The 22,333-nt window shown below is 43.2% G+C and overlaps 1 protein-coding gene across 8 annotated transcripts in view; it reads left to right on the top strand.

Moving 5' to 3' along the window:
• Window positions 1–22,333, top strand: part of LOC307045471 (uncharacterized protein) — a 201,430-nt gene that overhangs the window by 153,258 nt on the left and 25,839 nt on the right. For all 8 annotated transcript variants that reach the window (XR_013809929.1, XR_013809930.1, XR_013809931.1 and 5 more), the window contains one exon: window positions 20,574–20,668. Coding sequence is in view for 4 of the 8 variants with exons in the window: in XM_079691153.1 (XP_079547279.1) it covers window positions 20,574–20,668 (95 nt within the window). In the remaining 4 variants the exon portion in view is untranslated. The remainder of the gene's footprint in view (window positions 1–20,573; window positions 20,669–22,333) is intronic.

The following is a 22,333-nucleotide window of genomic DNA, read 5'->3' as shown; positions in this document are numbered from 1 at the left end:
CCTTATGGATATTTTACAAATCACTCCCCTTTCAAACTGTATTCTTGCTTATTAATAACAACTTCTTTTTTTCTGTCATATAGTATTTTATACCTGTTTACTTTATTCTCTTGTTTTTTTTTATAACTATAATGATCATATAAAGATGTGCCTTTACCTCACTGGTTGGAGAAAAAGCTTCTTATATTCGTTAGCATAGCTAGCTAACCAGATGCTAATAACAACAAAGTTATTGACTGTATGATCAGTATGACAGATGAACAGATCGCCACTGGGCTTTCAACTAAAGATACAGACACGCAAATACTGCGGCATGTGTAAGGCTCCTTATGGGTACTGCTGGGAAGTGCCGGAGCGACGTTCTGGTGCTCTCCGTTAGAACTGCACCCCTGTCAGACGCATGGATTATTAGATTTTTTATATGGGGGACATGAAATGTCCTCCAATTCTGGAATGACCCTTCTACTCATAACAGCAGTAGATATGACAATTTCAAGATTATCAGGGAAGTCATTTCTGTATATTTTATTTTATATATCAGACAACTTGCTCTAGACGTAACGCATGCTCTGCACATTTTTCCAGTCCACTCATAGCATTTTAGGACGGACATGATCATATGGAACCACCACATATGATACTATTTCTCTGTGTACTATTTTCTAGTGTGAGATCTGCTTTCCCCCTCCGATTCTGACGTGACATCAGTCCAAACACTACAAGATCTCACACAATTGCGCACACACTCCCAGACCACGTGCTGAGGCCTTATGAAAGTCTTATTAATAGAGTGTATATGGAGTGTAATTAATGCAAAGCACTTTATGTGTGACAAGCAAGTCCTTGGTCTCGGTATTAAGCCTACATTGTTTCAGTGCTAACGAGAGGGCTCTCAGGGGAAGTGGCTCTCTTCTTCTTGTTTTCTCCCCCTGTCTTTGTCTTTATCCCCTCCTCATGATACTGGTGTCATGTAATCCTTGATAATGTCTCTCTGTAATATATGGCATCTTGGAGACGTTGGACAAGAGAATGTAATGTCGATCCACTTTTGGTTTGGGCGAAAGCAAAAGACCAATGTTGGACGGTCAATAACAGATTAATTGATAATTCCAATAATGGTTGCTGGTGGTCTTTAAAAAATGTTCAACCTCTTGGGAGTTTACATTTTACATTATTTACAACATTGTTAAACATGTATTTTTCCCATTGATCATCAGATTCATACTTATATATTTTAACGTGATCTGCAAAGTGATCTAAATTCATTCCAAATAAATAAAAACAAGTTCAGTATATATCACCTGTATCTACACATATGTGTTACAAAGCAAAGCAAAACCATTGTGTTGTTCAGTAATATTCCAGAGCAGCTTCACTAGGCCATGGCAAATATTCTGCAAGTCTTTCCTGGAGGGATCAACATGATTCTTTCAAAGGGTATTCCCCTCATTTGGTTTTTAATGATGTTAGAAGAGACCACTGTATTGAAAATGGTGTTCCAATCTGGCATCTGCCCTCCATCAGTGTCTATGTTCATAAAACACATAATGGATTAGCATTCCTCGCATCCAATCCAATTCAAACATCTCCAACAGTTTCCTTCCTTGTTTTCGTCCGTCTTTTCTGGACGGTGAGCCACCACTATTTCAATGTTTTTGTATTTAGTGACCTGAGCGGGGTATTCAACCACACATATGAGGCCCATTGTTGGCTGGTAAAGGCTGACGGCCGACACAGAGGCCTATTCCCCCCACATGCCTGCACACACATAATGGCTATTTCACAGCTCGTCTGGGGGTAATGGAGCCTGGCTGGGCCCGCCGAGATGGATCACCCCCAGATGGAGATGAAATGGGTGATCTGGCAGGATTGACGAGGCCTTGAGGTGCTTTTAGAAGACCCGGTGACCAAAGTAACACACCAAAACCTCCACCCTGCTTCATATAGGTCTGCACTTGATATGGGTTATCTGGACTGGGTGGAGGGGAGGTGATGGGACATTCATTTGGAAGATGGTCTCTTTGTCACAGGGTTTGGGTGGATGAGAGATGGATAGTGTGTGTGAAATGTCTGTTGGGGCATTAACCCCCAGTTTCTGTGTCCATATTTCCATCTTTGTGTTCCTGTATGTGTGTCTTTTGTACAACTGTGTGTTTTAGTAGAAGGGAACACAAAGTAAAAAAGCGAAACTGATATCGACCTGGAGCAATCACTCTAATCACCTACTCCGCGATCACACAGATTACCTGAAACACCCGCACATCCCACTCTTCTCCTTCAAACTCAACACAACCAAAACACAACATGACTGTGCTGGTATTTCGACTGGACCTTTGAGGCGAGCAGCGGCTGACGTTATAAATGGCGTGTGGTGGATAATGTCAATACTCTGTGATTGGACCGAGCCTGCTGAGTCGCTAAAGGTCAGCGAGGAGCACATTGCTGATTGTTTTCCAAAGACAGCCCATTGAAGTTTGTCTGATAGGGGTCATTTAGTTTAAGACAAGTTATCAGTCTGTGTCACTGATGCCCCCTCCTCTAGTAGTGCTGTTTATGTGAAAATGAACGATTTTTGATCTAGCCTTGTGATAAATTCTATTTCAACCTTTTGGGGGATTTCCAATTATTGAATTAATGTAAATTATTATCAGAATTAAAGAAAATGTTGAACATGGCTTTAAACTGTCACTGATATATGAACAGGCTGTTTATCATACTGCTTCCTGTCAAACTGATGGATTCATGTCATAGAGGTAATAATATCTGAAAATTATGTATCAGTACACTTTGCTGCTAAGAAGAAGTTTGAGTTTTGTCATTGAGAAACAATCATGTTGTAAGGTGAAAGTATGCGATGACCACTTTCAAGTATAAAACTGACACAAATTGTAGTTGTATAGTTACTGTATGCGTTAATAAAATGGTTACCACTGAAATTCTGCACATTCAAACATTGATACATAATGATAAGCTACCACATAGTATTGCATTCATGAATTTCTGCCACTATTGTTGTGAAACATAATGTTGTGAATATATTAAGAAGACGTTTTGGCATCACCAACTGACCAGTGCACCCAAACAAACAAACAATCATCAAATATAAGCAAAAATATTCAGGCACATTACATTTGAATGTTTTTTTAATTACTCATTTCCACGTCTCACTAGTTACAATCTATTAAAATAAGCAGTAAAGCTTTCAAGACCTCAAAATTAAAAGGTTGTCATTGTTTGAAACCAATATATTAAGTAAATACACATCAAATGACATTCACTAAAACATTTGTATAAAAACATGAAGAACACAGAAATGAAATAAAAGCATCTTTATGTTAATTGTTTAGACATTCAGATCCAATATGTTGCTATACAAAAAATGGCACAGCCAATTAGCCCTCCAAACAGATGAAAACCATGAGTATGTGTTTCCCAAATTAAACTAAATTGTGCATGTAGATGGTTAATATCGTCTTTTGTTGTGATTGAAAAAAGTCTATATTTTCTATACGGATCCCTTCATCTTAAAACCATTAAAGGCGCTTTAATCTCAGCTGTCTTAATTTCTATTTAAACACATACACCACTCCAAACACATGTATGCATGTATTATCATCTGCTAACCGAAGCTTTTAGGTCTAATTTCAGTAACAGTGTTCCTTTTGTGGTATATCCGGGAAAAGTGATCGAAAAAACACAAGATGCAAATGTGGATATTAGCTATCCTATCCACCCACATCATTTGGAGGGTTGGTGTGTGTGTGTGTCTGTGCAAGGTGTGCTCACGACGCCCCTCGTCTCAGGGCCCCTTCAAAGGCATTGAGTGGTGCCCTTTGTGGCCCCCGCTCCCTCCCTTTTCTATCTCCCTCCTTTTGTCTTAGCGTTTCATATTTAATAGAGCTGGCTCACAAACAGAGCAGCGATGGTACCTGAGGCTGAGGCGAAGGCCTACTGATGCCCAGGTGAAGTGTCTCTCTGTCTGCATCCGTCTCTCCCTCTACCATGATCCTTTCAAGCGAATCTATGAGCAGCAGATCAAAGGGATCCACAATGATGTCCCCTTATTCTGTCGGGACGGCACGGTCGTTGAGACAGCCCCCCCCCCCCCCCCCTCCTCTCTGTGCACACACTCACTTGCCCGCTTTCAAACAGGTGTCTTGACTGATAAGTGATACACATATGGAGTGGAGATGGAACACAAATAGAGTGCAGATCCTCTCTTTTGCCTTCATCTCTGCTCTCCCTTCCTCAAATAGCATTTTGTCCTTAGTCCATCATTCGGTCTCTCTTATATCTCTTTAACCTGTAAGATAAATTAAATAACGAGACTTCCTCCTTTTGTTCAGTTAATTTTGAAGGTAGGAGCTCAACATTGCTTGAAAAGAAGAAAAAAACAGCCTCCCGTGTCTCATTCCTGCTCTGCTTCTTTCCTTACAGTAAGGTGATGAGAGCCCATCGGCATCTGTCAAACTATCTGCCTGATTTTATAGCTGGCTTTCAATCACCTGCCTTGTAAAGAACAAGAACACATGTTCTATATTGATCATCAATCAATGGTCAATTAAGCAAGCCATTTGTCCAATTAGAGCAAGCGGTCCATCCAGACCATGGCTTATTTAGCTGTTTGATTGGAAGGGAGCTCAGGGAATGTATATGCTTGCATAATTGATCAGGAACAGGTCTTTAAACACTTATCTCATCCAAGTCCGATAGTGAGGCCATTCAGGTTGCTATCAAGGAAATCTGTTCCCTATAACAGAAACTAAGCAGGTTTTTATAGGCTTTCAATCACTGCGCTTGATAATAAGACATTTGCTAGGACAGTGTTCTGTATTTGGTGAAGGATGGGGCTGCGTGTTAGTCTGTTGCCAAAGACGGGCCTAATATATGTTATTACATCAATTTCACTTTCACTTTTCCGGCTTTTAACTTCAAACAAAGTTATCGGCTTTGAACGTGTAATTGGTCTCATATGTCCATGGTTCTTGAGATGCAATGGAAACCCAAACATTAATCAGAGGAAGTTCCTGTGTGTTTATATGTTTATATTCTTTAGTCCCTTAGTGTCCCCCCCCCCCCCCCCCCCCACACACACTACAGAGGGGGTGCTATTTCACCATCTTCACCCAACATTTTGAACCTCAAACCCTCTGAACCCTCCTTCTCCTCCTCCTGCCACTTCTTTTTGGTGAAGGGAGATTGTTTATTTGGGTCAAATAGTCAGTTATCTCAGGGAAAAGAAAAGGGGGCGACTTCCACCCCAGCCATCCCTTTTTCCCAAATCGTAACACTCCTACTCTTTCTTTTCCACTTTTATTTCCCCCCCAAGCCCCTCCATTTTGGTTTTCAGCCATTTAACCAGTCAGCAACAATCAGAGCTGACAGAGCGACGGGAAACAATCGAGGCGGGGTCACCGGAGGGGTGACCTCAGAGGGCTGGGGGGTAGGGATCGAAGGGAGGCCCAGGCAAAAAACCGCCACCCCAGTGCAGTGTCCCGCCTGGCTCTTTGTTGCAGTCGGCCAGTGAGAAAAAAGGGACACTTTAACTCTCCTCTCCAGCCACCTCTCTCCGACAACCCCTCCACTCTCTTTTCCGTCCCTATCGCCTTCTCATTTGCTCCCCTCATACTCTTTTCTTGTCCTTCTTTGTGCTTTGGCCCAGAGAGGGGGAACAGAGGGGGCAGCGAGCGATAAAGTGACTGACGGGCCACTTTTCCTCCCCATTTTTTCCGTCTTCCCTTTCTCTCTGACAGTGTCTGTGACTGCGTGACACTCGGCTTTCTGATTGACAGGGGGCGTGGAGTTGTGTGTATGTGTGCGTGCGTGTGTGTTCAGGATGGGGGGAAAAGTGACTGTGTGTCTCTGTGCATGTCTGTCTGGACGCGCTTTGGGGGGGGGATTGTGGGATGGGAGAGTCGAGGGGAGGAAGTGTAAGGGCGAAGAAGGAGTGTGGGGGGGGGGGGGGGTCATCCACTCATTCTCTCACCCTCTCCGTGACAGTTAGGAGGTTTCACACTTAGCTGCCCCTGCGTTTGTTTTGTCTGCACGCCCTGACCAGGTTCCCACGTGAAAGTGCGCTCTCACTGTCCTCGCGCTCATCTGACCGTTGGGCGTCCCAGCAGTCAGAACCAGAGCCGAGACGGACAAATACAGACACTGACAGCTGGGCCCGGGTCCTCAGACACGGACATGTAGCACCTCGGAGGGACTCCCTCTGGTTCCCATGCTAGGTGACCTCATCAGTTTGTTTACTTGGTTCTGAAGGACTAATTAAACCACATGCCGTGTGTGGCTACAGCGTAATCACAAACAACGTCTCTTTTTCACACATGGTTCGCTGATGAAATTATGCCACATTTGAAACAATACTGAAATATATATATGTTTTTACTTTTATGTAGGAAATGCTAAATAGGCAAAACCAATACTGCAGTCCTACATTTCTTTAAATTAATTCATTTGATTTCAAACAGTCTCACAGGTTATGTCATGCTATTCTTGTGGTAATGTCTGGCAATTTGTTAAATTAATCACAGTTATTCTAGGCATATTATTGCTTTATCTACTGGAAAATGTCAAACACAGTTGAGTTCATTCATTCAAATATCAAACTAATATGCGTAATTAGAGGTCATGGGCTGGCAATTAAAACAGTATCCCTTGTTCTCACTGGGCTCATCACAAATGTATGATAATTTAATAATTTTGCCACTGGTGTCATATATGGATGATTGATTAGAGATGGTGAAAAAAGGGTGGAGGCGAGTCGAAAAGAGGCAGAGTGGGAGGGAAATAAAGGGGGAGCGATGGATGAATTAGTGACGGGACGGAGGGAGAACGAGAGGGAAGAAAGGAGAAAGGGGGAGGGAAAGAGGGGTTTGCATTCCTGGGTGATTCAGCACGGTAGACCCGCGTGAGGGAGGGACGGCGAGTGGATGGACAGAGGGTGGGTTGGATGGATGGAGGGGGAGGGAGGGAGGAGGGGTGACGGGGCTCCCCTCTAGCAAGTGCGTCGACGGGGACAGATGGCGTCCCTCGGCGAACAGAGTGAGTCCCAGTTTTCACCTGCGGCCCCATGGGAAAATCCGCCTTCCTCACACATGCATCCATACAAGAGGCCCTGGAATGCTCCAGCAACACTACAGCGGGATGAAGGATGTACTCTGAGGAGTGGGGGAGGATGGAGACAGGAGGGAGGAAGGCAGAGAAGCGGGTCAAGGGAATGGCGTTGTAGAACAGTCTGAGAAAAACTTTGAGGGAAGCAATGTGCAGAGTGGGAAAAAGCATGGAGGATTAGGAGATTGTGGAAAGTAGAAATTGAAGGGAGATATAAAAGGAGGCAGTAAAAAAGATCAATAAGGACAATGTTTGAAGAAAGGAAAGCAGCGGGGAAGCCTTCACACTGCGAAAACTATTTGACAGATACTTTCCGACAGACAGCGCAACACCCATTCAGATGCCTCACGTTCTTTCTCCCCCCTCTCTCTCTCCCTTTCCTTCCCTCCCTCCCGCCTCGGCCGTCATCTCCTTTCTCCCCGCCTTGTTTTCTTTTCCCTCCTTGCCCCGTCTCTCCCTCTCTCTCACTCCCTGACTGTTGGGTGATACAGATGGTGCTTTTGAGGACTGTGAATGGGGTCAGGCCGGGTCGGGAGGGGAGGGGGGTGCAAGGGAGGACCAGACAATAATGTAACGATTCGGCCGGCCCCCCGGACCAGCAGGGCCGTGGAGGAGAGTGAAAGTAAACAATGGTCCGTCGCTGAGGGGGTCAGTGGGAGGGGAGAGGGGAAAGGGGTGTGTAAGGGGGGGGCAGTCTCCCAGGGTCTTGCCGCGAGCCTCTGTTTGTTGGGTGGGGGCTGAAATGTGTGTGTGTGTGTGTGTGTGTGTGTGTGTGTGTGTGTGTGTGTGTGTGTGTGTGTGTGTGTGTGTGTGTGTGTGTGTGTGTGTGTGTGTGTGTGTGTGTGTGTGTGTGTGTGTGTGTGTGTGTGTGTGTGTGTGTGTGTGATGTACGTGCACACAGGCAGAGGGGTGAGGAGGCTGGAAGGTAGCAGCACGCCACTGTTGGCATGTGGTCCACATTTTCGAGTCCGTGTTTGGAAAACTCATTACTGCAACAATCCTTTAGTCTACTGCTTTTGTTGTCTGCGAGATGTGCATCAACAAACGTTCTGTTAATAGAGTTCAGTCTCCACGCACTGTATAGCCGCCCACACTTAGGCCAATTTAAAGCTCCTGCCCATATCAAACATGCACATTTAACACATTTCCAGTAATCGTATGATAAATCTCAGACAAAATGTACTCTTAGAAGAATTGTCCTTAGAAACACTGAATAAATCGACTTACAGTAGAAAGTTTGGTTGATCAGAAGTAGACACCAATTGTGAATTGTCACTAACTTCCAACAGTTTCAGTTTCCTGCATTATGTTTTGAGAGTTTTTAAAATACACGAACATAAAAAAGACAACACATGATATACAGTAAAAGAAGACGCAGAAAAACGACTAGTTCTATTTGAAGTACTTACAGTATCTCTCCGACTAAATAATGCTAATATTCATATCTTTATAGTGATACTTGAAATCAAGCCCCAATTTTAAATAGTTGAATTCAATCCTCAAAGCATTTTGCTCATTGTTCTGCATCCCGTAGGACTGTATAGGTTACCATCTGTGCACTGGCAGCATGTGCTGCAGAACAAATGAAGGGGATCGCAGAGTGCGACAGTTGACACATGGCTAAGCAGCCCTAAAGATGCCCCATTGATCTAATTGACTGCAGAGGCAGGAATCAATGGCAGTGATCAGCAGGCCTCTGAAGTCAATAACTTGCACAAAGCCTTAACTTCTTCAGCTGACCAGATGTTGGTCTCTCTTACTGAAGACACTGATTTGTCCTCAGTGCTTCTGCTTGTTAATGAAATGCTGGACTCATATTCTTCCTATTAACACTTTGTTTAAATAAGTGCTTAAATTGTGCCTAAAAATCTTGATTCTATCATGAAAGTCAAGCCATCAGCTTTTTATATGAACCCTCAAAACCTGAGAGAACAGATTTAGCTAAAAGTCTTATGCCCTCAATTATGTTCAAGTATAAATCTTCACAAGTAACTTGGTTAAACCAGTTGCATGACAACATCCACCATGTTAATCTTATTTTCTGTCTGAGCTTTAAAAAAGAATGAGAAGGAAATATTTGAATATATTTGAATTATAATTTGTGACTTATCTGTGTCTGTCACACACAGACTAACCTATATTGCAAAAATAAAACACCTTATACTAGCACAAAACTTCACTTAGACATAGATCTCATCGAGCCTCCTCTCATGGGTTTCCCTACACTTTCCATCTGTGGCCTTTGATTGACAGCTGCTGAGAGGTGCAAAGGGACCGTCAGTGCAGAGATGAGAAGGCAGGCTGCAGGGGTCGAGTCCCCGGACCCCGGGGGCTTGCCTCCTCCTCCACCTCTATGGCAGGCCGAGAGGCCCGAGCAGGGGCTGAGAGATGCTGATCGGAACGCTTCATTGTCCGTGAGGCCCTCACATGTCAGAGCTAAAAGTCAAACAGTGTTGTGACACGTTGTGGGAAGTGTAAGTGACAAACATCAATATACAATGTCCTCCGGCAAGGTGTGGACAAAAATACTCCATCGGTGCACCCATATGTCTCTGTGGCACATTTTCATGAGACACATGAGCAGACACACACACACACACACACACACACACACACACACACACACACACACACACACACACACACACACACACACACACACACACACACACACACACACACACACACACACATTACAAACCACTCTAAAGCTGTCCCTCAGCTCAAACTGAGCTGTCTTTAGTAAAAGATCAGACGTGTGTGTGTGTGTGTGTGTGTGTGTGTGTGTGTGTGTGTGTGTGTGTGTGTGTGTGTGTGTGTGTGTGTGTGTGTGTGTGTGTGTGTGTGTGTGTGTGTGTGTGTGTGTGTGTGTGTGTGTGTGTGTGTGTGTGTGTGTGTGTGTGTGGGGGGGGGGGGGGGGGTAGCATTACACATCCTTGATATGACTACATAGAATTAGGATAATGTCAGGGTCAATGGCTATTGATCAGACAAGGCCTCAGAGGAATACATGCACATCATATCCATGTCCCCAAATGTATAGCAAATTTACAAAGTATCACAATTATTTCAGTTTCTTTTGTGTCTTTACTTTGCCTTACGTTTGACCTGTAAGCCTCTCTGTCTCTACAGCACTGTTTTTCAGCTGGTTATCATTGAGTCTCATGCAGACTAACACAGTAAGGTAATTGTCGTTTTCGTTGGAACGTAGTGAATATTGCAAGGACTCCACTTGAAAATGTGGGCATGTGATGTTGACCATCAACAAAAAAACAGATCACACACACTGTAAGCCTTTTTCCTTGTGAGGAGAATAGAGAAAGATGTAAGGGAGAAAATAAACTTTTAAGAATGTAATATTCAATGTCACAGGTTTAAGGTTGCCAAGGCTAGATACAACGTTATTTAGCTGCATGACAATTAAACATTTCTTTAAAACTTGGCATATATTTATTTCCTTTTGTCACTCTTAACAGCAAGTGTAGAAAACAGTATCATTCCCTAAGAGGTGTAATCTTGTATCAGCGGGGCCCAGATATGTGCATGAATATTGCAGGAGGGTGGTTGCGTTGCAGCTGAGGCAGCAGTACAGAATCTGTGCACACCCAGTTAATCTCAGGAGGAAATAACAAGGGGACTTCCCCCCCCCCCCCCATGGTGAAGCAACTGAACAAAAGCCATTACCTCAACTACTACTGGATGCATCCCAGTCAAATGTCCCCTCATTCATGGATGGAGAGCCAAGTGAGTCACAACAATGATTAGCTTTACCATTGTATTCAACAACACCACATGGGCATGACTAATACAAATACATTTTGCACAGTGTCAGTGACAAATCAATGATCATTTTCTTGCTTGAATAATAAAATAGCCCCAATAAAATAACCCTTACATCCAAAGTGTTGCAAAGTGTGAAGCATTGTTAGGCCGTTTCAATTATTTTTGTGTGCTTTTTTGCTGGCACAGCAATTTCAATTTTGCATTGTCAAACTTGCAAAGATCAAATTACAGATAACACCCCAAATGTAGCATAATGTAGTCAAACACTGAAGGACTTTGCATCAGTTTAGATCTGAACATTTTCAGACGTTATTGCTCTGCATTATGATTAACCTCCTTGTGCATTGGAATACCAAACACAATATCTGAGAAAAACTAATGTTATTCATGTTGTTTTCTTACTGTACTTTGTATAAATTAACATTTGTATCACTATTTTGAAATGACAATACTACACTCGTCTTATTCACATATTAATGACATATTAAGACTGCTCAGATTAGCCTGCAGCCGCCACCTTGTAGTGGAGACATTGTTATATGTGCATGTGTAAAACAGAAAAGAGTGTCAAAGGAGAAAGCATGTAGGAAAATTAGACAGAAGTTTTAGAACACATTTTAATTTGTATAGATTAACAATTATGGAAGCAGTCATCTCTGAAAATGTTAAATTATGCCGCTTGCGTTTTGCTGGTGTGAACTTCATTTTTATTGCTGAAGGGCAAGTAAGGAGGGCATCTCAACTCTTATCACACAGTTTTATGACCAAAGAGGAGAGTCAGACAGATCAATGGGTAACAAAACCATGCAGGTGCAAATCCCCCCTCTCGCAATGGAACCAGGAGGAATGCCACACACAATAGTGAGAGAGGTTTCCTAAAGCCTGTATGAGAAGAAATCTCCTGGGATTGATGCCATCTTTAGCCACAGACTTCCTGTGGCCCACAATACAGCAGAGGAAGTGTTTGGCATTCTTTCTGCCGGATTCCAGGACAGTCAAATGAAACCTTCTGAAACTGTCTAGAATCAAAGATTGGCTAAATTAGGCAAAGGCTCAGAAAGAAGGCATGACTTGAACAATGGAGCATCCCAACATACTGTAACTCACTAGGGGCTGTTTGATGCAAGGACAGAGCTCACATCCAACTAAGAAGCAAATCAGCGTTTCCAAAATGCCACAATATTCAACTATGGATTACTCTAGTAAAGTTCATTTCTGAATTATAAATACCAAATCTGTAGAGGTTTTCAACAATACAATATACAGAAAGACAGTCTCAGACTTGAAAAAACTGGCCACCCTCCCAACTTGAAAACTGTTTTAGTGAACTCTGGGATTTACCTAATTCATTCATTTCTTGTTTAAGGCCGACAAACATCTGAAATATCAACGACAAATAAAAGGACACTTGTATTCACACAAGTTCAACTGTTCAAAGGGTGTCTTAAACACTGAGATATAGATACATGCATTCATTTGTTTGACCAACTGCACAGTGTGGAGACTAGTGTGTTCCAGCTACAAATACATGTTTGTTTGTATGATTTGATCTGCTGTATTATAAGACTCAACATGTTATTCACTGGAGCAGTATGAGTTTTAGTTTTCTGGAATGATCAAACAGCTCCATGTCTTAGCCAAAGTTCACATTCAACATATGGAGGGAAAAAAGGAGAACCAAGGTGCATTGCAGTCTGCACATTCTGCACATCCCCAGTCAAGTTCTTCAGCCCCCCGGTAGAATTCCTGTGCTTTTAGATCGGTGTGATTGGCAGCCACAGGAGCCTTAAGAACACCCGGCTCTGTCAAAAGGATGTACATTTCACAACCCGGACATCTCAAGACTTTGTGGGGCTTTGCCCGGCAGCAAGTCTGAGAGCGAATCACAGGGAGAGAAAGATCTACAGACAGATCCTACTCATCCTTCACCTCTCCACTGCACCACAGAGGGAAGGACAGCAGTTCTATGCATGTGTGTGCATAATGTGAAGGTAGATTTAGTGTATTATGAACCAAATGTCTGTGTGTATTTCTAAAGTATGTGATTAGGGAATGGTGTCTATAACAGGCAAATGTGTTCTTGTGCGTGCAGGAGCTGTGGAATTCGACACATGTAGGAGAAGTGAGAAGGTAGAGGTGCAGATGAAGGGCACATATGGGAGAAAGGGAGGAGAGAGGGACATTTGTACTGGTTTATAATGGGGCACCGAAGACAACGGGCCCTGGCCCTAATTGATCTCAGGGTAATGCAGAGGGCCCAGCCTCGGGGGCCACTAGAGGGGTCATTAGGATGCAAATGTAACCGTGTGTTCCTCCTGCACACGCAGAAGGAAACAGAGAGAAGGAGTCTACCTCACATCGGGTGTCCCACTTCCTGTCTGTAACTTGCTTTATCTAAGTATGCGGCTCCTTTGATTAGATATCACCCAGCTGAACGTGCTCACACCAAGTCAAGAAGATATATTTGATTAAAATAGAATAGATAATAACTGGCAGGTGGGGTCCAATGGAACTATGGGAACTTTAGATATGGCATAACAAGAGGATATTCTATTGTAAATATATTACCACGGTCATTTTGACTTCACATTCCTTTGGAGATGTTGGATCAATACAACTTGTATGCAGTAAGAACAATATGATTGCATTAGGTGACATGTCCTAAAACGAATGGGTGCCAGCTAGAATGTAGATACAAGCAGAGTATCAGAACCTTAGGTATTGTGTTTTAACTTCAGAATCAGAATTGAGATGGTGGTAGTTGTTTTGTCATAGTGGGACGGAAATGAAAAGGATAACATGCAGGTTATAGAGAATCATAATCCACAAATTATAATTCAGAAACTTCCAACGTGACAGCAACATGTGCCTACTTTTAAAAATAAATGATTGCATTTCATTGACAAAGTTATGATTGGGCAACCTGATTTTTTATATATAGAATTTTGGAATTGAGTTTTAATCATTCGTTTGGAGACAAAGATATGCGTCATTGTGTGGATAAAAAGTGAAACCCTTCCACTCAAACAAACCTGGACCTCTGCCCTTCCCAGGATGCATGCTGGTTATCCAAACGCTGGTGCACCGCCCCTTGTACCCATGTCTCTCATTATTTGTCTTTTTCATGTCTCCATTTTTTTTAAGACAAAAGCTGAGGATATCCGTGGCAGGGGTTGGAGGCCAGCGAGAGCGGGGATCTTTTTTCATTCTCCCCTAATTGACGTGAACAGTTCTTTTGACCCTAATTAGCGCTCTGTAATCTCTCATTTGCATATCACAAAGGCAACAGCATTTGCATATTTGTAAACGAGATGGGCCCTGCATCTGCATGCATTCCCTTGTTTCCTTGCCTTTCTTCTTTGCCCCTCGCCTTTCTCTCTGTCTCTCTCACCATCGTTCTCTCTCTCACACATGGGTTCGATGCCAGAAAGTGGCAGCGACGACAGGACAACATGCAGACAGGGACAAGAGGCAGGCACTGGTTGCTTGGCACGAGCCTTGGCAAGGGCTCTGACAAGGAGAAAACGAGACAAATGGGAAGGGAAAGCAAGTTTGGAAGAGTTTGTGGGGGGAGGGAAGTTGGAGAGAATATTAGAATTAAAAAAAAACTGGAAAATGAGGGCATAAAGGGTGAGCTTCATTGAGTTTTAGGCAGTGAGATAAATAGACAGACAGTGGTGATTAAGGGGTGGGGAAATAGGGATAAGATGAAAGACAAAGAAAGGGGAACATGAGGAAGTGCAGAATAAAGCTGGAGCATCCTTATACAAAATGTAAATCACTGACTTGGTATTTATCCTGTGCCCATCACTATTTCAAGGAAGTTGTTTTCTTTTCTTAACATCTTTGCTAACACAAATCTGTTCTCCTGGACCCTCTTCTCATCTGTTATCATTCCTCTCCATACTCTCTGTGTTGTCTCTCCCTCAAAGCAAACGATGAAGTGCTCACTGACTGATATTCACACTATCTCAATGTCATCATCTTCACCGCCCCCCTCCCCTCTTTCTCTTGCTCTTTAAAAAAAATGCTTTATCAACAGGAGTCTTCTTGTGTGCTTTGCAACACTCATTATTGGTAATCACTACCACTTAGTGCCAGTTGTTGCAAGTCACTATTGATGGTGTGGAAAACAGTCAAATTGGCCGCTTGTCATTGGCTCTCTCCTTTAATTTTCTTTGATAAATGTATTGCCTCTTTGGAAAATCCGCAATGTCTTACAAGGTCATTGCTTTTATCAGAATGTCCAGATCCCAAGGTGACATCGAGGGACTACTCAACCACATTTAAGAAATCAATCTTAAAGTGTTTTCCCTCCCTTCTGTCTGCGTCCTTTACTCTTCTCCAGTAATACCTGTATGATTTGACTACCTAACATTACTTTGTGTTGCCCTAATAGTCATAATACCACAGGTATACTGACATATCTCTGTCTCCTTCTCTCTCCCTCTGACCGCTCTCCTCCTCCCCTTGTCAGTCCTGACCCTCGCGACGCTGCGCTCTATTACTATGGTAATGGGGGCTAATTGAATGGCCGAGGTGTAATGGAGAAGACAACACAGCCTACATTATGATAAGGAGCCTCGACAATAGCCCCACGTCCAGGGTCACCACTCGCCAATAAGGTGGGCTTAAAGGCGGATAGATGTCCTTCTTGCCCCCTTTCCCCCCCTCATCTCCATCATCTCTCCTTGTGTTTGTTGCTGACTTTCCCCATTCCTTTTCTCTCCTCTGGATCCTGGAGGCTTTGAATCTTAACCCCGGTGCTTATCATTCAGGATTGTCACAGAGTAATTTCGCAAGGTCAAGGTGTAGGCACAGATGTAGTGTGTGGGTAGCCTCTGAAGGTAGGACATATGTGTTTCACATTGTCTCATGGTGGGCGGGAGGTGGATATCCGCTCACGCAGGTATGATGAAAAATGTAATGGGGACGAATCGCTGTTTTCCATCCCGACTGCAGCGAGGCCGGGTGCTGGGGAAGTGAGCGGGCATTAATTTGCTCTCATTCTACCGGTCCTCTAATGTATTCAACAGGGATAGGTACTCTGTCAAACGTGAAAGCGAGGGGGTCCGCTTGTTTTTCCTTTTTTGCATATGTGAGATCATCTCCTGATTGCAGTGTTTTGGGACAATGTAGTTGTAAACGCTGTGCTTTCAGCATTTCCTGCTTTAAATATTCACGTGGAATATAGACAACAGACACGCCATCAATGAACGCATTGAAATAAGCAACCACATATTGCAGGGGAGGAATGAAAGAAACATAAAATGCTGTGGCAAACTTTCACTTTTGAATTCGATATGAATAACCATGCAATTAGATCACCATTTGAATTGCAACTTTTAGGTTTGGTGTTGGTCCCCCATCTCTGGAAGAGCTGTAAAAAGAGTCGATTAATGGTAATTTGGGGTTTTTAAAAAGCTTCCATTATGATTTTCTTTGGCAAAGGCGAACAATATGTTTTTTAACAACAAGGAGAGGTGTTTCTGTGAGGTGGACCCAAATTCACTTACTGAATAACATTAAAGAGGGAACGGGGAAGGGAGAAAGTGCTGCTCCCTTTGATTTTGTTTATGTTCTGGAAATTGCATCGCCTTTGCAATTAGCCTGGTGCAGTGAGTCTCTGTTTATGTGTACTCAAACAGATAAAAGAAAATGGTGCGAGATCAGAGAAAAGGCTGTTTAAGTGTAAAGATGGTTGTTAGATGCAAACACTAAACAGCTACTTCCTGTTTTCCTTTGTTTTCATCAGATAACATTTTTTTTCTAACACCACCCTGTTTCATTTACTCTCCTGCCACATATGTTGTTTCTGCTTGAAATACCTGCTAATATACCTTCTATATGAGCGGCTTGACCTATACATATGAAGGTTTACGGCCCCTACACACGGCGGCGTCCGTTGAAGCTTCGACGCTTCTGCCCATTCACTTTGAATGGGGTGACGTCATGCTTTGCCGAACTGCATTCTGGGTTTGCTTTGCTCGCTTCAAAAGTAGAGCAATGTTCAACTTTTCAAGCTTCGGCGGAAGCGTCAGCCAATCGAATCATATGCCAGTAAAAGCTCTAGCCAATCAAACCGCGTGCTTGTGTGTCCGGGACGGGAGATTCATGTGATTGGTTGTTGCTCGAGCTTCAGACACGCCCGCCGGCAAGCTTCAACGCACGCCGCCGTGTGTAGGGTCCGTTATTCTTAACCGGTGCTCAACCCCATGTTCAAGGTGGACATAGAGAGCGGGGGGGAACGCATTTACTGTGCAAACACTGCGTTTGTTTCACTATTTGAAATCCACATCTCTCTAAGTTAATTCAGCTATACCAGGTTCATGATTAAAAGGGCTGGCTGTTTTTGCCGTTGTTGTTATTCCACAAACATAAAAAGGCAAGAGGTCACCAGGTGTTTTCAGATCTATGTTATATTTATTTTGTGCCCCTTTAAACACGTGTCACATTATACTCTTGAATTCTACTCTACAGTGATACATGTGTTCTTTAGCCCATGGAGTGCCTTTATTTGAGATGCAAAGTTAAAAGAGGGGGCGACGTTGCCTGAGATGTTCACCGGCCTTGGGAGTCGAACCTGCACACTTTGCAGCAGATAATGCAAAAGGAGGCTCTAACTACCGAGTTTGGACACCATTTTGTATAATGTCATTTTTGCCTGCAATGATTGGTCAGCCAGCATTATTTCTAATAATCTAATACCCTTGTTGTCATTAAATAATGTAATGGCAGTCAGTGTTTTCCGACAGTTCATAAAAGTGAAGTCTAAACTTTTTGGTTCTGTATTTGTCCACTGGCTACAAACACTCTCCATCGACTACATTATGTTCAGCTTTCTGCCCCACTGACTGAATCACTGCTTGAATCTAGAACTGTTTACTCTGAGTCCTCTCGACCCACTCCTCGTCTCTCTTCCTCGCTCACCCCCCAACGCCCTCTGCCAGTATGCCTTTCACCTTTAGCCACCCTCCGCACTTTGTTGATGTGAAACTCCCCGACCTGAGAGACCCAGCGGCCATGCATAAAACATGTCATACAGTGCTTGCGCTGCTACTCAGGGCTAACCACGTTTCCTTTAGCATTTATACAAAGTGCTATCTTCTTTGACTTTTCCAACCCACGGAAAGAACTTTCAGAAGTTGGACTCTGCTTTGGCTTTTAGAGTCTCGGAAGTCTCTTAGGTGAGGGGAAGAAAGGGTGTGAAATAATGACAGAGAGGTGGACGGAGGGTGGTTTCTTTAAAAACAGACTTTCACAGACACACACAGGGTTTGGTCCGAACCCCTGCTTCGACTCAGCAGCAGGGTCAAACGGGCTGCACTTCCCAATCTCAGCACCACCCCAGTGAGCAGAGCATCAGTGAGGAAAAACAGAGAAATAGAGAAAAAAGGGACAGAGAGATAAGGCAGAGAAGGAGACATGGAAGAAAGAGGAGGAAAGGAAAGAAGACAGTGAGCCGGGAAGCCATTTCAAGCCATCTGCTGTCGGAGGTCTGGGTATCTTCCACCTTTCTCCTTCACTCTCCACCACCTCCTTCTCTTCATCTTGTTGTTGCTGTGTTTTCCACCCCTGCTGAGGGCCCACTCTCGCCCCCCTGCCTCAACCCCATATTGGATCTCAGTAGGCATTTTGCGCTTTTAAATGAATAGGCAAATGAGAAACCGGGTCCAATCGAAAGAGTGTGAGGGCGGGTAGAGGTAGAAGAAGGGGGAAACGAGTTGCAGGGGAGCGGAGGCAATTGGGTCTGGCGGAAACACAAGCCCCCACCCTTCACCCTAAACACTCAACACACACACTAACACATACACTCAAATGTCAGGGGTGGCTAAGAGCCTGGGGGAAGGCACCTCATTTCAATATGGCCTCCTGCCGGGCGCCCCTGATGCAGCGACCGGGAGACCCCCGCTCAGAGACCCACTGATCTGTGATAAAAGCTGCCCTGCATCCTCATCATCCTCTTCCAACTTCAAAATCCAATTCCAACTCCTCCAAATTGCTTATTGGTCGTTTTTCTCTCGGTACACTGCACCTTTATGTACTAGGACACATTTGTTTGAGGTCATGTTGTGCCTGATATTTGCTTCTTTAATGCACCTGTCAAGGATGATTTCAGTTTATTGTAAATATAGTGTGGGCTAATCTGTTTCTTATCAAATAATAATTGTGTAACCAAGTTAATTGCTTAGCTCTATAAATGCTGCAACATTGTCAAAAAGAAGTCAGCAGGTCAAGTAATATGATCAATCAGGATACAAATGGTAATAATCCAGAATGAATTATTAATATTGATTATTTGACTATTGAACATCTAACCAACCTTCTGGCTCTTGTCATATTGTTGTTTTGTGTTGTCTGACCAACTATATTCAGTTTTCATTGATACAAACCTGTACAAACCTATATTGGAGAAGCTAAAATCAAATAATGTTTGGCATGTTTACATAAAAAAATGCCTGAAACTATTAAATGTTTATAAAAATGGTTGACCTAATTGTTGTGAATATATAACAACGTATTACTCGACTTGACTTTTACGGTCTTAAAAGTAATAGGATATAACTGTTGCAATTGTCTACTGTGCTGTTTGACAGACACGAGAAGTGAGGACATAACCAAATCGTATTTGCATTTGATATATTTCTAATTAACTATCACATGATTATCACATAGAATTATGAAAAGGAAACATTTAAATTCTGCCATTTCCCCAACCATGTGTTTATAAGAATGAGTTTCACCTGTTGGTTCATAAGTCATTGTGACCAGTATTAAAGCTTGTAATAAAGCTTATTTTGAAAAGAGGTAATGCTAATCTTTAATTGATGACAAACCTGGTTGAATAACGAAAAACACAAGAACTAATCATAAAGGAAAGATTGAAATAAAGGACATGAGGAGACAAAGCCACAAAGGTCAGAGCAGCCAGGTGAACCGTGTTGCCGCCATGCACCCATGCCATGTTGGTTTGGTGGAGTCGGTACAGGGGTCTCCAATAAGACCCGTTAAAATATTTATCCTTTCCCTTTCTACAGCTGGAATGTGACACACACACACACACACATGCATCAACACACACAGTAGCTCCCACCGGCTCCCGCACCAAGCCTGCAGAGGGCCCTGAAATATTAATGTTCAAAGTAAATTAAAGCTGCAACAAAAAGAGATAGGGTTTTCTCTGTCTCTTCCTGTATATCTGTCTATTCTTTATGACCGGGTGAGGGGGTGGCAAAGGGAGGAAAAAAGTAGGGAGTGGGTGGATGAATGGAGGAGGGGAAGGGGCTGAGGAAAGTGGGTGGCAGATAAAGAGCGTACGGCATGTCTAATGACTTAAGGCACAGAGAGGTTAGTGCTGTCACAGCTGTGGACCACGGTGATGAGCTGGACGGCTTCGAACTCACAGAACTAGACGAGACAAAGAACGTTGATGAGTAAGACATGCAAGAAAGAGTTCAGTCATGAAAATAATGGAATGACATGAAAAAAACGCTTGAACAGAAACTAGAAAAAAGAGTTCAGGCATGATTAACAAAATGGCAAAAGTTAGATCAGTATCATGTTTGCTAAAGTTGAGGAATAAAATCAACACTATATTTGTTTTGCATGTATATGCATACCACGCTGGTTTATGAATGTTGACCCTCATGTTTGCCCTGCTGCCTGTAATATAGCTGCGTGGTGAGACTGGTGAGGAGATGCAAGCGACCTTGGACCCCCAGGTTCTGCCCTCTGACCCCTTTGACTGGCAGCTGGTCACACTTCTACGGTAAGAGAGAATATGTTCACACACAAGCACACACACCTGCATATAGGTACACACACACACACCCAAAGAAACAATAGCAGGGAATCTACTTTCCTGATCCTCAAAGATACTTTTCTCACATAAACCAAAACAAACTCATCTTCTTTCACTCACATCACACACACACACACACACACACACACACACACACACACACACACACACACACACACACACACACACACACACACACACACACACACACACACACACACACACACACACACACACACACACGCGCTGTCCTCAGTTCGTTTCCATATTTGCTTGCTCGTACAGTATCAGCTAATCAAACTGCACAAAAAGTACCAATTTCCAAACGTGTTCACACAGCACAAAGACTCATCCTAAAAAGCTTCAAATTGCCACCTGATCAAACACTCGCATATAGACATTGATACGATCCATAAATCTTCCTCTGCCTCATTCTCTTGCGTTGTACACACACACACACACACACACACACACACACACACACACACACACACACACACACACACACACACACAAACACACACAGACAGAGTAGCAGCAGCACAGACTTTATCTCCACCATCAATTTCTCCTCTCTGCATATGGCTGGAGCTGCTTATGCATGTGCCGCGGAGCTGTACTTTATCAAAGGACCCGTCCTGGGCTTGGGGCCATGCATTATTAAACACAAGCACCACACACGCACACACACTCACACTAACTAGTGAAGGGCTTGTTGCAGGGCCTGGCTGGACAGGTACACACACACACACACACACACACACACACACACACACACACACACACACACACACACACACACACACACACACACACTCACTCTGCAGTATTTGCAAACACAATGGACCAGGTGATAGAGGGCAGAGACCACTGGAGCATATTCAGAAATGCAGTCGGACACCGAACCTAGCACACACTCATACGCAAATATGTTCGGCGGTGTAATGTGAACAAAGGCTCTGCAGGAAGCACATACAGTAGCACCATCACAGAGGTTCACTGGTGAACTGTATGTACTAAAAAGATTGCTTTGAATAATGGCTAGATATAATGGCTACTGTATATTACTATCCCTGTTGTGGAAAACAAATGCCTTCACTTAAGTGGGGTGATAAGGTAAAGCTCTGAGGAACAAGTATCCTATACCCACTTGGGTTTTTCCATTGTATGCAACTTTATCCATTTACCTCACTATATTTAAAAAGAGAAACTTTGTACATTATTTCAAGCGTATATTTATTCCAGCTACGTTAAAAAAAGATTCAATTGTAATAGATTATACTGCCCAACAGAACGTAAAGGGGTTAACATTCCCCTCAAACAGCTTAATGAGTTCTTTAATCTTTATATTTAAGTACAGTAAAGGATGCTTATGTACCCAATGTCTACTTATAGTATTACAGTATTTTCACATGTTGGTGTTACAATCGTGAAAATTACAGTTTGGGCACTTCTTGTTATACCAGGAGCAGCTGTGATCAAAGCCCCTAATGCAACATGGCATGAAACTAATTATTTACAAGAGGACATGACTGCTTTGTGTTACCATATAGATGCTTACATATAAAAGTACACACACAAGCGACTGTATGTTTACACACACTTTAGCCTCTGCTCTGAGGCTGGCTGCTC

Source organism: Notothenia rossii (assembly GCF_949606895.1).
Source record: "Notothenia rossii genome assembly, chromosome: 7".
NCBI classification, from domain to species: Eukaryota; Metazoa; Chordata; class Actinopteri; order Perciformes; family Nototheniidae; genus Notothenia; species Notothenia rossii.
Note: the sequence above shows the minus strand (reverse complement) of the source record. Positions and strands in the feature narration are given on the sequence as shown.